Source organism: Hevea brasiliensis, chromosome 9 (genome assembly GCF_030052815.1).
Source record: "Hevea brasiliensis isolate MT/VB/25A 57/8 chromosome 9, ASM3005281v1, whole genome shotgun sequence".
In the NCBI taxonomy this organism is placed as follows: domain Eukaryota; kingdom Viridiplantae; phylum Streptophyta; class Magnoliopsida; order Malpighiales; family Euphorbiaceae; genus Hevea; species Hevea brasiliensis.
This window is the reverse complement of record NC_079501.1, coordinates 18,633,457-18,649,751: the sequence shown is the minus strand read 5'-3', so window position 1 is coordinate 18,649,751 and position 16,295 is coordinate 18,633,457. Positions and strand designations below refer to the sequence as shown.

General features: G+C 33.5%; 2 protein-coding genes across 4 annotated transcripts; both read left to right on the top strand.

The window, feature by feature from the left end:
- The first annotated feature begins 1,292 nt into the window (after positions 1-1,292).
- Positions 1,293-8,784, top strand: LOC110638789 (PH, RCC1 and FYVE domains-containing protein 1). Of its 2 annotated transcripts, XM_021789474.2 has the most exons (11): positions 1,293-1,820; positions 2,063-2,152; positions 2,267-2,320; positions 2,546-2,632; positions 3,381-3,470; positions 3,572-3,658; positions 3,779-3,973; positions 4,441-6,462; positions 7,280-7,426; positions 7,787-8,202; positions 8,341-8,784. In XM_021789474.2, exons 2-11 carry the CDS (start codon positions 2,078-2,080, stop codon positions 8,459-8,461), a joined length of 3,294 nt encoding a protein of 1,097 aa, XP_021645166.2. In that variant the 5' UTR covers positions 1,293-1,820; positions 2,063-2,077; the 3' UTR covers positions 8,462-8,784. The 2 variants fall into 2 exon arrangements, with proteins under 2 accessions (XP_021645166.2, XP_021645173.2); XM_021789481.2 differs by lacking the exons at positions 2,063-2,152; positions 2,267-2,320.
- A 2,891-nt stretch (positions 8,785-11,675) lies between these two features.
- Positions 11,676-15,928, top strand: LOC110638803 (NAC domain-containing protein 54). 2 transcript variants are annotated; one of them, XM_021789497.2, is made up of 6 exons: positions 11,676-12,107; positions 13,560-13,837; positions 13,954-14,280; positions 14,368-14,796; positions 14,900-14,978; positions 15,181-15,928. In XM_021789497.2, the coding sequence occupies exons 1-6, from the start codon at positions 11,951-11,953 to the stop codon at positions 15,741-15,743; spliced, it is 1,833 nt and encodes a 610-aa protein (XP_021645189.1). In that variant the 5' UTR covers positions 11,676-11,950; the 3' UTR covers positions 15,744-15,928. The 2 variants fall into 2 exon arrangements, with proteins under 2 accessions (XP_021645189.1, XP_021645181.1); XM_021789489.2 differs by having other exon boundaries at positions 15,058-15,928.
- The last annotated feature ends 367 nt before the right edge of the window (positions 15,929-16,295 follow it).

Below are 16,295 nucleotides of genomic sequence, written 5' to 3'. Positions count from 1 at the left end.
TAATATATATTAAAAAAATACCACAATAAAGTATAGTTTGTTAAACTAATTTTTTTTTTAGGGTGATAATATTATAAAAATTTATTGAATATAATATATTTCTATTATTTATAATATAATAAAATAATGAAAATTATTTGTAGGGCCCTATAATTAAAATAAAATAATTTTTTTAAGAATATAAATATACTTAAAGAAAATTTTAGGAGGGTTGGATGGCCATGGCCCCTACTAACCCTCCTTTCCTCCGTCCCTGAAATTACATACAATGCATGAAAATTGATACGTAATAGTAGCTTACTATTAATTTAACATTTTCATAAAAAGGTCACAGGTGGCTCTATGCAAATTACATAAACATACTAAATATTTATGTTTCTTAATTTTTATACTTGTGTCAAATGCATGCATTAATTATTTTATTTTCAATAATAATGCATAAATCAATGTAATATATATATTGAAGGAATTAAATTTAATTTTAATATACATAAATTGATTTTAAATTTAATTTATAAAAAATTGGGAAAAATTAGTTTCTATTTAGATTTACAAAATTTTATATAGGGAAACAACCTTGTTGAATCTCTAAGGACAAATCATTAAAGATTTATTGTGGTTGTTACTAATTGCATAGAAAAGGGGGGGAAAATTGTAAATTTTTTGAAGGGGCAGCGTTAAAGTGGATTTTGAGTATAGAGCGGCTTGATTATTCAACCATAATTAAATTTACCTTAACTATTTTAGGAATCCCATCAATATCACAGGCACAGCACATAATTATTGTTAATAAAAAAATTAACAATTAATCCATACATATGTGTCCCTATAATCATGGTTTTTTTCCTTAATGACTGGTAATTAAAATTTTTTTAATCCAAAATTATGAGATTATTATTCCCATTCAAAAAAAGCAGTCAAATTCTCCTTTTGTTTGGTTATTTTTTATTATTATTAATTTTAAATAACTATTAACAGTTAAAAAAATGGTGAGTTTTTATTTATTAAAATTAATGTATATAGTAATTTTATTATTTTTTTGTCTGAAAATAATAATTTTATTATAATAATTAATTATGGTGACAATGAAATCATTACATTCAAGAGAAAGTAGATGCAAAGAAGACTAGAAAAGGACAAACGAGCATGCGGTAATAATAATAATAATAATAATTTATTTATTTACTTGAAAATGAAAATTAAAAAAAGAAAAGGGCAAAACCCTCATGCATGTTTTAGGGTGTACACGTGCGCATGGCCATGCTCCTTAGTTTGCTTATTAAGCCCCATCTTTCTTCTGTCTTCTCTCTCTCTATGCACGACTTACAAAGTGAACAAAAACGGTAATGGAAGAAGCAGAATCAGTAGAAAGAGGGAGAGAGAGGAGAACCCAATTCAGAGGAACCTGTTAAGTGAGGCGGGGAAAAAAGGAAAAGAAAAGGAAAAGGAAATTAACCCTTTTTATATGTTTTATAAGTGCAAACATATATAATATAGCAGTTGTAGTTGTTGCAGAGGCACTCTGTTTAGCAGACAAGCCATTCATAGTTTTTATGCTCTTTCTCTCTCTATCAGACTATCTCTCTTATTTTTCTCTTCCCTCCTCATCACTGTCTCAGACACGCACGTTCTGCTGTGCAGTTACTTAAGGTTCCCTTCTGGAGATACCAACGTATATCTTCTCATTCTGCTTCGTTTGTTCCTTCCCTGAAATTCTCTCTCTATATCTCCGCTCTCCAATGTTTATTTCTTGAACTTGTCTGCCAAAAATGGTTGAGGAGTCCTTACAAGCAGTGCCCTCCTACAGAACTGTTGAACAGGTCTCTCTCATTTTCTTTTCTTTTCTTTTCTTTTTTCTCTCGTTCTATTTTCTTTTGAAATGATCGAATAAGCGATCTTTCTTCTTTTTTTTTTTTTCCCTTCCCCTTGTCTGCATTGTACAATGATTCAACACATTGTTAGTGTAAATTGAGTGATCAATCACTTTATTGATTACCAACTTTGTTCTAAGATTTATAAATTCTAATTTAATTTTGCTTTGTTTGGTTTATTTTATGTATAGGTTTAAAAGTGAGGGATGATGATTAGCCTTTCCAAGATAATGTTGCATTTGATGCTCTATTATCATTCTCTTTTAATAATCACACTCACTGTATATTATCTAATGAATTCTTCCTTTTTTTTTCTCATTTTCTAGATGAGATGCTTCTTGAATTTCATTTTCTTGTTAGTCTTAATCTTATAACATGCCTTTCTTATACCACAGGAATTGGGATTTCTGTCATGGATTTCACAGAGTTGCCTGTTCTTTCACATTCTTGTATTAACCCCATTTTCATTCCTTCACTAACTTATGATTTCTTTTCGTCCTTTGATTTTCCTATCTTTTTTTGTATTATCTTTTGAACTTTTAACTTTAGATTTTCAAATTCAGTTTTGATTTTGCTTTTTTTTTTTTTTTCTATATTTGTTCCTTGTATATTTATTTGTTTGGTTTGGGTGAGGTAGGAGACTTAAAGCAAAAGTTACATTTAATGGCTTGCAGGCACTTTTAGCTTTGAAGAAGGGTGCACATCTTTTGAAGTGTGGAAGAAGAGGGAAGCCCAAGTTCTGTCCTTTTAGGCTTTCTACGGTAGGTACATCTTATCTTAAATGGCAAAAGGTATGGTCATTTATGAGAGTTAATGATGAGCTATATGTTCAATTGCTTAATGATTGTTTCTTGCTTCAGCTTTGATAATTGTCTTAATCAGTTAGCATCTGCTTCAGCAACAACTTACTTTATTTACAATAAAAAACTTTGCAATCTCCTAAAAAATTGGTTTTCGATTACATCCTGGAGCTACTAGTACTTTAAGCGCATCTCATTCAGTGCCCTCAAATGTCTATTGTTATGCTTATGAGTATATATAGTTAGTACAACATTTCTTCTTATTTTCTGGTTCAAGTTCAACAAGAAATGACTATTAAGGTAGTTAGGTTTAGTACTATCTGAAGATAGCTGGTTTCGCTGCATATTGAAAGATTATTAAGGCCCTTTTTTTTTCCTACGTCACTAAACGAGGCTTTAGCTCAGGTGGACATAGCTTTTTCATTTTTTATTGAAGTGTGATCAATGTATGTTAGTAACTTAAAAATTTTGAAAATTCTGTTCGCAGAATAAGAAAGAAGACTTAAAATTTCTCATCCTTTTATTCGTGACTTAAAATTTCTCATCCTTTTATTCGTTTACTCTTTTTTTTTTTATTATTATTGGTTAGTGGAGGGAGAGGATGGTTGAACTGAGAGCTTTCTTTTACAAGAGAGATGCAGTTAATCATTTCTCTTTTCTGCTTGCATATTTGCAATAGATAAGAAAAAATTTTGGTTTTATATTTCAGGATGAGAAATATTTGATCTGGTATTCTGGACAGGAGGAAAAGCAATTGAGATTGAGCTCAATTATGAAGATTATTTCTGGTCAGAGGACTGTATGTAATCGAGGATGTTTTTGCAAATTAAATTACATCATAATTTTGGTCCCAGTAGGACTCTTTACTATTTGCGTTAACAGTGATTTCACTTGTTACAGTTCAATTTTCAAAGGCAACTTCAACCAGATAAGGTGCATCAGTCATTCTCACTAATCTATGCTAACGGTGAACGCTCATTAGATCTGGTAACTTCTTTATTTAAAAGGTTCTTATGCACATCTAAGCTACCTTATGTGCCATGTATATTTATTTGTTCAATAAGATTCATGGTTTCATTATCTTTCTATCCATTATCTTTCGCATAGATATGCAAGGACAAAGAGCAGGCTGATTCTTGGTTTATAGGCTTAAGAGCTGTTATATCCAGGTGTCAACGTCATAGGCCTTTTACTGGTCTCAAGAGCCACACAGGGGCACTTAGTTGTGTCAATAGTCCAGCTGGTTATATTAGAAGAAAGCATAATCTGGGAATTCTGCAGGATGCATCAGAACTTTCGCAGGTAATGAGCGGGAAACTAAGGCTGATATCATGTAGGGCAAAATTAAACAAGTTTGCATCATTCCTTGTGAATTATTTCGATAACTGTTCCAAATTGTTAATGAGCAACTCATATCAATATAATGTAATTTCGAGTTATCTAGAGTCATTCACGAGTGTTATTGCTGATGTAGTAGTCCTTTGCATTATATAATCCCGCATGCTGTAAACCTTTGATGCATTTCATAGAATAAACCCTTGTTGTGGGTTCGGCTGTTATTTTGACTTGCAATTTAATTCAAAACCATATACAGTTTTTAAATGCTTAAATTTATTTTTACCTACAATCTTGCTTATAGGAGTTGAATATATAGTGCTGGAAATTTGTTTGGTTTATTCTAGTATGATCACTCACCTTCTTCTATGCCACCAAAATTTTCTCACGCTACTAGTGACAATAGTTGGATTTTGTTGTCTTCTATCTTGAAGGTGCGCAGCTTATGTGGAAGTCCTACTCTGTCACTGTCGGAGAGGTGTTTTTCTGATGGTTTATCGCTTTCTTCTGATAGCTTTTTTATATCGGAATCAAGTCTTCAACAGATGCAGAATGCAGTGGATGTCCTTGTTCCAAATTCACCATATGTCGAGCCAAATCTCAAGTATGCTTGCTCTGAACTTCAAAAAGAAATGTCCCATAGGTTTGTTGCCCCAACATGCAGATCTGCACGGATGGGGAAAAGTGACATCCTGAAGGATGTTCTGATATGGGGGGAAGGTGTGGAAGGAGGAAATATAGGGGGTAACCACAATGGGATGCAAGTTGATGCATTAATGCCAAAATTATTGGAATCCACAGTAATGCTAGATGTACAAAATATATCTTTAGGAGGAAAACATGCTGCCTTGGTCAACAAAAGAGGTGAAGCTTTCTGCTGGGGTGATGGAAGTGGGGGAAAGCTTGGACATAAAGTTAACATGGATTTGAGCTACCCAAAAGTTGTTGAATCCCTGGATGGTGTCCATATAAAAGCTGTTGTCTGTGGTGAATATCAAACATGTGCTCTGACACATTCTGGTGAACTATACATGTGGGGTGACGACAAAAGTGGTGCTAATTTGGTTGATGAGACAAGAACCAGAAGCCAGTGGTTACCATATAAACTTTCTGGCTCTTTTGATGGTATAACTGTATCAAAAGTTGCTTGTGGGGAATGGCATACAGCAATTGTGTCCTCATCTGGACAATTATTTACATATGGAGATGGAACTTTTGGAGTACTTGGGCATGGGAATCTTCAAAGTGTATATTATCCCAAGGAAGTTGAATCTCTAAGAGGTTTACGGGTAAAATCTGTTGCTTGCGGATCATGGCACACTGCTGCAATTGTGGACATTGTTGCTGACCGCTTCAAGTTTAATGCTGTTGGTGGGAAACTATTTACATGGGGAGATGGTGATAAAGGAAGACTTGGGCATATTGATCTGGGGAAAAAACTTGTACCAACATGTGTTGCACAACTTGTGGAATATGATTTTGTCCAAGTTTCCTGTGGAAGGGTGCTTACTGTTTCACTTACCAATACAGGTAAGATCTATACAATGGGAAGCTCAGTGTATGGTCTGTTAGGGAATTCTCAGGCTAAGGATAAATCGATCACAATTGTTGAAGGAAAGCTTAAAGAGGAGTTTGTTAAGGAGATATCATCAGGATCATATCATGTAGCTGCCTTGACATCAGGGGGACATGTATATACTTGGGGAAAAGGCACAAATGGGCAGTTAGGACTAGGAAACACAGAAGATAGAAACTCACCAACTTTTGTCGAGGCTTTGAGAAACAGGCAGGTTGAAAGTGTAGCTTGTGGATCAAATTTAACTGCAGTAATCTGTCTGCACAAATCTATCTCTGTTACTGATCAATCCGCTTGTAGTGGTTGTAGGATGCCCTTTGGATTTACAAGGAAAAAACATAATTGTTATAATTGTGGTCTTTTGTTCTGCCATACATGTAGCAGCAGGAAGCTCATAAATGCATCTTTGGCTCCTAATAAAAACAAGCCTTCTCGTGTCTGTGATTCATGTTTTAATCATCTACAGAAAGCTACGGTTTCAGGTAGAATATTGAAACTGGAAAATCATTGTGCAAAGCAGAAGTTATCCTCCAATAAGATGTTATCTGATGAGAAAGAAGGCAGGGGGAAAGCAACCCCAGCAGGAAGTCATATACCGTCAATGAGCCAATTATATGATCTCGATGGCCAAGCTGTTCAGAAGAAGACTCTTAAAAACCAAGGGGAAAAGGAGCAGCATTTATTTGTCTCTTCATTTTCAGCTGGATTGCCACAGTGGGGGCAAGTCTCATGCCCTGCTGTGTTTGAATCATACTATAGTGAGAATTCAGTTCCGACGTTGGATTCAGGATCAACTGTTTCCAGTGTCATAAATATAGATGAAGGCATGTTTGAGGCAAACAAGATGCTTGCTGAAGAAGTTCAGAGGCTAAGAGCAGAGGTAATGGCTCCATATGGTTTAGCTTCAAAATGTCTACTTATCCTTGACAAATTTTTCTGCTTTCATAGTTTTGTAATTCTCTTTCTTCAGAGTGCAAAAACAACTGAGTGTATGCATTTTGACACACAAATGGAAGAATTCTCATGAAAACTGGATTTAGCATCACTGGTAAACATCAAAAGGTTACCCGTGTAGCTTCGGCCAGTACCATTTGCACCAGTTGGCTACTTGTTCTATGCTTTTACTGTCTTGCGCAAGGATAGCTTCAGTTTGTTGAATAATATCTATTTCTCTATTCTAAAACTTTCTAAAAGTATAGCTGAAATAAAATATAAAGTCAACTGTCTCTGTTAAAATGTATATAATCTACTTTGAAGATTGAAACTGATCCACAATTTGGAACAGATTCAGTTGACAAATGAATGGGAGTAAGAAATGGTGGTAGTTGTGTTGATGAGTCTAGTAACCAACCTAGAGAAGAGTTAAAATTACTCAAGTTGTAATTCAGGGTCATGGACAAGGCTTCAAATATTGGTCTAAATGCTAGAGTTTGGTTTTCAAAATCTTCTATAGTTATTGAGCTATTTCCAGGGTACTGACTTTAAGTGAAAGCTTTTCGGCTATTATTTTCATATAAAATTGCGCTTTCTTTAGGGTTTTGTACGCATGATAATATGGCTCTTCATGATATGTTTATTTTTCTGGCGTGGACAAATCAGATACTACATTGTTGTCTTGCTCATAGTGTCTCTCTCTTTGTTTTCATAGTTGGGAAACATTCTCCTTGGTGCCAATATAATCTTTTTATTTGTTGTAGGCTAGGAGTCTTGAAGTGCAATGTGAAATTGGAACCCAGAAGATTCGAGAATGTCAAGAAAATATAGAGAAAACTTGGTCTCTGGCCAGAGAGGAAGTAGCTAAGCGTAAAGCAGCAAATGAGATTATAAAAGCTTTGGCATTAAGGGTAATTTATTTCTGTTACACTGTATACTCATCGTTTTATTTTGTTTTTTTGCACATTAGCATGTAATGTTAAAATTGTTCTCAAGAAGTTTAAATAAGCCCCATATTTGTTTAACTCAAGCTTCAATTGAGACCACTATTTTTTCAGTTCATCACTGGATTGGAGTTGAAAATGAACTCTTTAAACTGTTTTCAGAAGCATTTATTTTGGTCATTGTATCACATACTTTAAACTTCTATTCATCAGATACGGAGTTTTTTTTTTCATTCTAAGTTCCTTTAGTCATTGAAGTAGAGATAACGAATTGTTGTGAGCAATATGAGTCCTAAAATAAGCAGTAATTGATAATTAATGATGCAGCTTCATGCAATGTCAGAGAAAATATCTGCTGGAAAAGAAGCAAAAGGTAGAGTTGATCTGAACACTAGTTCTCAGAACACACAGGCATATACAAATAGCCCTACTGTGAGTCCACGGCCTCCACTGGCTTTGTTTCATTTGCCCTCTGAAGTAAAATTACCTAAAGATGGACAAATAGATAGTTTATCAAGCTCTCCTATTGTGTTCTCTAATACATTAAAGTCGCTGGACGCCAGAGGGTTGTTCCAAGAAAATGGCAAATCAGATGATGATTCCCATGTCCCAAGAATAGACTCTAGGCAAAATGGAATGAAAGGCTCAAGGCATGAATGGGTAGAACAATATGAACCTGGTGTATATATCACATTCACAACTTTGCCAGGTGGGCAAAGGGGGCTAAAGCGAGTCAGATTTAGGTAATTCTTTCATCAATTAACCTGTTTTTGATAAAGGATCCTGCCCTCTTAGCTTCCTAACTCAGTCATTCTCTTTGTTTCTGTTACTTAGTTCTTCGAAACTGTTATCGAGTGGCATTTCTAAACTGTGTTTTGCAGCCGGAAACGATTTGCTGAGAAAGAAGCACAGCGATGGTGGGAGGAGAATCAAGTTACAGTATACCAGAAGTATGGCATTGAAGGATATGTCAACTCAAACCAAAATCAGAAAAAAAGCTAAATTTGAGTTATCCTTTCATGCATTCACATTGCTTCTCACATAGAAACGAGCTGAAACTTGCACATTCGCCGCATATATAACAATTCCAGGCTATGGAAGTTGCAGGTTACAATTCGGGAATAGGTATGTTGTCTGTTGTTGCGATGAATGTTTCATCTACGTCTGGCACCCCATCTCAAGATTACAGTTAGTTGAGAGGTGGAAGTTATTTTCTTGTAATGTACTTGAAACTTCATGCTTGTTCATATAGTCCTTGATTGCCCAAGGCATCTACATATAGTTACCAATAAAAGAAAGGTTCTAAATGATGCATTTCATTTTCAGATGTAGTGTGAGGTTAAAAAATGAAAAATTGAATGCAGGTAAAAGCATACAGAGCGACATTGCAGACACCATCCTTATCTGAATATGATACTCTTATCAGTCCATTTCCTTTCGGCATGAATATATTATTAATTAAACTCATCAACTTATTTACAAACTCAATGCTTTTGCTTTTTCCAAATATAATAATGCAAAACTTGTCATTTACGTATTGAATTGTTTGAATTGAATGTCTGTGTGCAAATGTGCCTTTTTTCAGATTTCTTGCCACCCAATGATTGTTTGCTTTAAATAAAATACTTTTTCTTCTACCCTTTTCACAATTTAATTGTTAAATAATAGTGATTATTTTGTAATTTCTTCTACCCTATTTTCCAGTTTAAAATGGGGTAAATTCAAAACATTTCTTCAGGCCTTTTTGTAATATCAACTTTTATACTTAATTTTTTTTAATTTTATAATTTTAATTTTAAATTTTATTAGTAACTTAATATACTTCAAATAAATATATTTCTAATTTTATTAGTAACTTAATTACTTCAAAATGGGGTCATTCCAAGTCCAATTCAAAGCTGACGTGTTTAGCTGACCCCAATTGCAATTGAACAAGCGGGCAAGCGCGTAGAATCTGCTGGAAAGAGAAACGCCGCCTCCGCCCGCTCCACGCCCTCCAATGCAATCCCAACCTTTTTTTTTAAATAATTTAGAAAAGTATTTTAGTATTATTTACGCGCTTTTGAGGGAGCGTTCTATACACGAGTTAACTGACCATTAAAAAAGAATTCACTAAGAAATTGATTGATGTAAAGAAAAGCACGGCGTGACAACTCTTCCAAGTCATCCTCTGTATTACCACGTGTCACTTTTCTTCACGTTCATACACTTGCCCCCACATGCCTGCGACTCCTTCATCAATTCCATACCTATGTCGCGCTCTTGTCTCTTTATTTTTTTTTTCCCCTTTAATTTGCAATCTTAACTTATTTATATATAATTTATTTAACTTATTTATTCATAATATAATAAATATAAAACACGACAAATAATACTGAAAAGAGATTAAGCCATAAAAAATTAAAAATATATGTAGTAAATAATATTTTTATAATTATTATCTTAGACTTTAGAATTATGAGTGTAATTTTTTACGTACAAATTAATAAAATTTAAATTGCATTTTAGCTTTAGTTCAATTTGTCTGTTTAAGCAAATTTGTACACATTCCACTATTAAGAGCAATGGCTACAAAATAAACTTTAAGGTGTGATAAATTACCATTCATTAGATTATCATAAGATTATAACAATATATTTACAAATATATAATAAAATTAGAAATCTGTAGATGATAATTTTTAAATATTTTTGTTAATAACTTTTGTACAAATAAAATTATGAGAGATAAAAGAGATATAACACCCAATTAATCTAAAATAATAATAAATTAAGATTTGTGTATGAATCCAAATTTCTGTTGCTGCATATGGCTACATCGTGCAGAATGGCGATGAATGAATTCAAGGACAGAACGAGATCCCTCTCTCTTTTCCTTTATGCCTCTCGCTGTAGTATTGTGTATTTGTTTCAATTTTATTGAACAAGACTCCATTTATATATTGCAAACCCTTAATTTATTAAGTCTTTTTTTACCCTTTAATTATTTTTTTCCTTTTTTAAATTTATCATTAATTTTCCTGTCCTTTAGACTAAAACAATGTTTAGTTTAATTTATTAAAATTAATTTACAAGCATCTAGTGTTTATAAACTAACTTAAACTTAATTCATTATAGCATTTAAAATTTTATATATATAGCTTTTTTTTTTATTACAAAGGAGAAAAAATTTAAAAATTAATCAAATTCTGATTAAATTTAAAGAGATATAAAATTGTGGCTGTAATTTCTTGTGAGAAGGAACTAATAGGCACTTGGTAGTGGCATCCATAGACTCTTTTGCAAGAGTAGTTAATTTACACATAAGACTTATTTTAGGTTGCCAAACGAAGTTAAAAGGTGTAATTGAGCTTTTTGTTTAAAGTATTGTATGAAATCATCGTCAATAGTTTTGGACCAAGAAGTTTCCAATCATATATAACATTTGTACACATTAAGGAGAACATATTTTTATGTAGGTGATTAAATTACTTTATACATTAAAATGACTAGTTAAATTAATATTATAATTTAATTATTTATATTTATCATTTCATTTTTATACTTTTTTTTATGTGAGATTTACAACCCAACAGACATATTTTTATGTGAAATTTCAAATATTGTTAAGTTTTTCTTAAGTTTATTTTTGGTAAAAAATTTTGACTTATAAAAAAGATGGATTCATTTGTTTTTCAAGAAATCACTCTATTAAAAAAATTAGTAATAAAAGTGATCGAAATATAAAAATAAATTTTATTATTTAGTATGTGTAAAATAAAGAAGGTAATTAATAAATTAACAATATATGGAAAAGGAAATGAGCATATGGAAAGAGAGAATGGTTTGAGTGAAGAAATGGCCGCCGAAATTCTTTTAGTACATACTGTTTCTTGTTAACCTTAGAGATACTTGATCTAAGATGAAAAGACAGACAATGCATCGAACCAGATATGGCATGTAGAATTCAAGATTCCGAGAAAGGACAAGAATGAAGCATGGGATAATATTTGGAGCAGATGGGGAGTCCTCAATCTTGAAAGGAAAGGCAACAGGAATCATTTGATGGGAAAAACAAATGAAAAGTGCATAGGGTGGTTAGGGGGGTGGCAGCCTCTTTGCTTTTCTTGGATTCTCTTCTTCCTCCTCTCTCTCTCTCTCTCTCTCTCTCTCTTTTTGTCTTCTTATTAAAACCCCTACGTCCTCTCATTTTGCCTCTCCCTGCATCTTGTCTCAGCTCTCTCTCTCTCTCTCTCCCTCTTTTATTTACTTTGGACCTTTTTCTGCACAAGGTCTCTCTCTCTCTCTCTCCCTCTGTCTCACATGTCTTTTAGAAGTCAGGTTTCTTGATTAACTCTTACTGGGATTTTTGCATTTTGATTGGGCAGTTGGTTTTTGAAGTCTGGTCTCCTTGTTTTTTCCTGGGCAACGAGACAGGTCGTCCTTTTTTTCCCCTTTAGGATATATTTATTAAGAGAGATTCAGAACAAGTTCCAAAGAAAGAGAGAAAGAGATGGCTCCTGTTTCATTGCCTCCTGGTTTCCGTTTCCACCCTACTGATGAGGAACTCGTTGCTTACTATCTCAAAAGAAAGATCAATGGGCGTAAGATTGAGTTAGAGATCATCCCAGAAGTTGATCTTTACAAGTGTGAGCCATGGGATTTACCAGGTATATACAATATAAATCAATATATACATACATATATATTTGCGCGCGCGCGTGTCCTTCCTTGTCACACTTCTTTCTTTCTTTCTTCTTTTCTCATCTTTGGTTAGTTCTTTTTCACAAATTTTAAGTTCATCTAAAACCAATGTTTTTAATGTTCTTCATTGCTAGGATGTTCCTTCAATGATTGAGGTGATGCATTCCACTTCATGTTTTAGACGTTTATGGAATGCTCCATTCCATGAACACCATATAATAAAGATTGAGTGAAAATTAGGATAAGGAATATTGAGAAAAGCAGCTTCACATTAGTTTAATTTACATGCCTTTCTTTTCCCCTTGGAAAACTTGGAGAATGAAATACCTATTGTAATTTACAAGCCAAACATATAATACTAACACCATCATTTTCTATGTTCTGGTTTTGCACTAATATGAATCTTTGATGGATTATCTCTCAAGGAACAAAAGTTTTCATTTTCAAGGATATTGATTTGCATCATTTTTGTTATCATTTCATAGACAAAAGCAACTAATAGTTTTAAGAACATTATCATCATATGTGGATCTTTTTCATTACCTGATAATATTGATTTGAAAGTTGGCCTATCTTCAAGACCACAATGGGTTGCTGAACCTTTTTCTAAAGCTGGAGACAAAAGAACAGCTTCAAATACTCTTTAAAGATGCCTGTTCTTCGTTTTTTGCCTAATAATGATGTTTATAAATCTACTTGCATGCATCGATCCTGCTTTATTGGTCAAATTTCTTAAGCTTTAGCATATCAAGCACATGTTTTATAGTGTAAAAGTAGGCACTTATTGGGATGGCAAGGCGTATGGTGCCATCATCTTTAGGGTTCCCATTGTAAACTCGAAGATGGGTGCAGAAATAGGTTAATTATTATCCAAGTCAAAAAGCTAGCTAGAAAGAAAAGAAAGGATTGCATTGACAGCAAGAGATATGAGTTCCACCAAATTTGCTTTTGCATTTCTTTAACATATTTTCCTCTTCTTTCTTTTCTTCTTTGTTTCATTCTGAGGATGAATTCTTTGTAATTTTCTGCTTTTTCAGTAGTGATTATTGCTATTTTCCAACGTTAGTACCACTTTATCAAAGCCTAATATCAGATCACATGTACATAACCTAGGCCTAAACCATGCATGCTATTGATCCATTGATCTTAGATCTTTCTCTAAGAATATTAAATTAATCATATAATGGAATGGTAAATTAATGTTCAATTAATTAATTGCATTGCTCATGATGTTATAGCCAATATGTGACATCAAATATTGGTTTTTCTCTCTTTATATTATAATTATAAAGCTCAAGCAGCCATCCACAGCATGATTTCAATTTGAGATAATTGGTATGTAAACATGCATGTTACTGGGAAATCATTATTATTATTTTTATTTTTTGTTAAATCAAGATTTTATTTGTTCATAACAGGCAAGTCATTATTACCCAGCAAAGATCTGGAGTGGTACTTCTTTAGCCCTCGAGATCGAAAGTACCCGAATGGATCAAGAACTAATCGGGCAACTAAAGCTGGGTATTGGAAGGCAACAGGGAAGGATAGAAAAGTGAATTCCCACATGCGTTCTGTGGGCATGAAGAAAACCCTAGTTTACTATAGAGGTAGAGCTCCACATGGTGCTAGAACAGGTTGGGTTATGCATGAATATCGCCTCGACGAAAGAGAATGCGAAACTGCTTCTGGCCTGCAGGTGCAGCTCATTTACTATTGATAATGTTATTCATTTTTTATCATATATAGTTCTTCAATTAGTTTCCAATATTATTTTTTTGCTGACAAATTCAGTGATCATGGAAACATTTGCAGGATGCATATGCACTTTGTCGTGTTTTCAAGAAGAGCGTAAATATGCCAAAGATTGGAGAGCATTTTGCCTCTACATCAAATCAAATGGCTAGTGAACATTCTTCCAGTATAGAACTATACTCTGAAGGAAGATGTGAAGATTATGAGAGCTCAAATTATCCTATGCCGATAGACACATGCTCACTCAGCATTGCCAATAATGGATCCCCTCTTCATCTTGGTGAAACAAGAGATGAGAAATGGAAGCACTTCTTGTCAGAAGATGCTTTTACCTTCTCATCCCCATCATTTTCAAGTTTTGGAACCGTTCCTTACCCACCATCAAAGGTAAAATTATCTAATATTAGACCTTAAAAAGAAGAGAAAAACTAATAGAGTGCCTTACGTTTATGTATTTGATTGATTGATTTGCAGGTTGATATAGCATTAGAGTGTGCAAGGTTGCAGCATAGATTTTCATTGCCTCCACTGGAGGTAGAGGACTTCCCTCAAGTAGGACCCGTTGACTTGAAAGTGATGCATGAAAACACAAATCCAACAGATATTCTGCAGGAAATCCTTTCGGTAGCTCATGCATCTCAGGAATTGACAAATCAAACTAATCTTCAAGATACATGGGGTAGAAATTATATTGCTGATAATAATGATTTCACTTTCTTAGCTGGGAACGATACTCATGGTCATCTCTACAGCGACATAAACTCCATGAGATGCATGGACAAATCATGGGTAGATCCTAATTTAAGGTTCGTAGAGATTGGAAATTTGGATGAAGATTTCAAGACAGAGAGGGTGACAGAAAACTTGAGATGGGTAGGAATGTCAAATGAAGAACTACAGAAGGTACGAATTATTCCAATTATACTTGTGATAAAAGTTACCTCACACTAATTATGTAGCATAGAACTTTCTTCTTAATTTTTTTCCTCTTTATATATAATTACAGAGTTTCATAGAGGAACAGAAGGTTGTACCAATAGAAAATATTTCAACTTTCCAGATAAGGGAAGAGAAAGAACTTCAAGGTAACACTAGCATCCCTTTCTTTTCCATTAATAGTGGCTTTGCAGCATAAGTTATTTTGACAAGTTTAATTTCCGGTAGAAAATGGGCATCAAGGTGACTGCATAGGATTCAATGAGACAGATGATTATTCAGTTGGATTCATCACTGATGATGATCCAAATGATAACTTCATTGATGAGGGCAACGTTGATGATTTAGCAGGTTCACCAAGCTTCGAGGTTGTTAAGGAAATCAAAGTTAATCATGGAATGTTTGTTTCAACTCGCCAGGCAGCTGAAACATTTTTTCACCAATTAGTGCCTTCCCAGACTGTTAAGATCCACCTGAACCCTGCAGAGATGATTGCAGATACCTTCTCAATACAGAAAATAGACATGCACAGTGCACTAGATGAGCCCATAAAGTCCAATATTAACACATTTTCCAGGGCAAATAATTTCATGGAAATCAGAGAGTCATTACATCCTTGGAAGAAATTTGGAACAACAGTTGTTGGCATGATTGTGATTCTCCTGATGCACTGTTTTTATGTGGGTAACGAGAATAAACTAAGGATGCATGGCTTGAGGGAAAATGGCAATGTCAAGCCCAGGAGAAAGGCAGAGAGAAACAAGTGGAATAATGATCACAAGGAAAAGAATTTGCTGGTTAGCATAAGAGGTGGGAATCAATTTAGTGTTTTCCTCAAGAAATTTGGGCTTTTTTTAACAATTTCTTTGGCTGTTTGTACCATGTGGGTGAATCATGTCATACTTGCATATTGAATTCCTGATTTTATTCTTTTTTTTTTCTTCTTTAATATGACAATAAATAGTTGGTAGCTTGGGAGGTACAGCCTTCTCTAATGCTGAAGACAGATTTCTACTTTTATATTCATACATACTGATGATACCTATAGTTCAATAATTGTAACTGAATTAGATTAATGAAATTTTCTTTTTTTTTTTTACTTATTTTTTATATTTTTTAAAGAAAATGACTGTCATATTTTAATTCATAACTTTCTCCATTATAAAATTTGCATTTCATCACAAATTAATGGAATGTTTATAAGTTATATAATACTAATTAAAATTAAATTAAAAAATAGTAAAAATTATTTTTTAATTTTTGTGAATTCCCTAAAAATTTTTTCTATCTATTTAAATTTAAAGTTAAAAGATGAATATATATATACTCAAAAATAGGGGCTTGCACATTCTAATACGAGCAGAAGCCCATGATCCAAAAACAACCTGACTAACAAACAAATCCACCCCAATACAATAAGCACCTATTTTCAATTGGATTTTTTTTTTTAAATCAATGTATATATA

Bases quoted from the DNA above. Each gene is read 5' to 3' on its own strand.
- LOC110638789 (XM_021789474.2), top strand. From the start codon at position 2,078: ATGATGATTAGCCTTTCCAAGATAATGTTGCATTTGATGCTCTATTAT. The intron at 2,633-3,380 runs GTAGGTACATCT...TTTATATTTCAG, and splicing joins GTCCTTTTAGGCTTTCTACG to GATGAGAAATATTTGATCTG. The intron at 7,427-7,786 runs GTAATTTATTTC...TTAATGATGCAG, and splicing joins TAAAAGCTTTGGCATTAAGG to CTTCATGCAATGTCAGAGAA.
- LOC110638803 (XM_021789489.2), top strand. From the start codon at position 11,951: ATGGCTCCTGTTTCATTGCCTCCTGGTTTCCGTTTCCACCCTACTGAT. The intron at 12,108-13,559 runs GTATATACAATA...TGTTCATAACAG, and splicing joins TGAGCCATGGGATTTACCAG to GCAAGTCATTATTACCCAGC. The intron at 14,281-14,367 runs GTAAAATTATCT...ATTGATTTGCAG, and splicing joins TTCCTTACCCACCATCAAAG to GTTGATATAGCATTAGAGTG.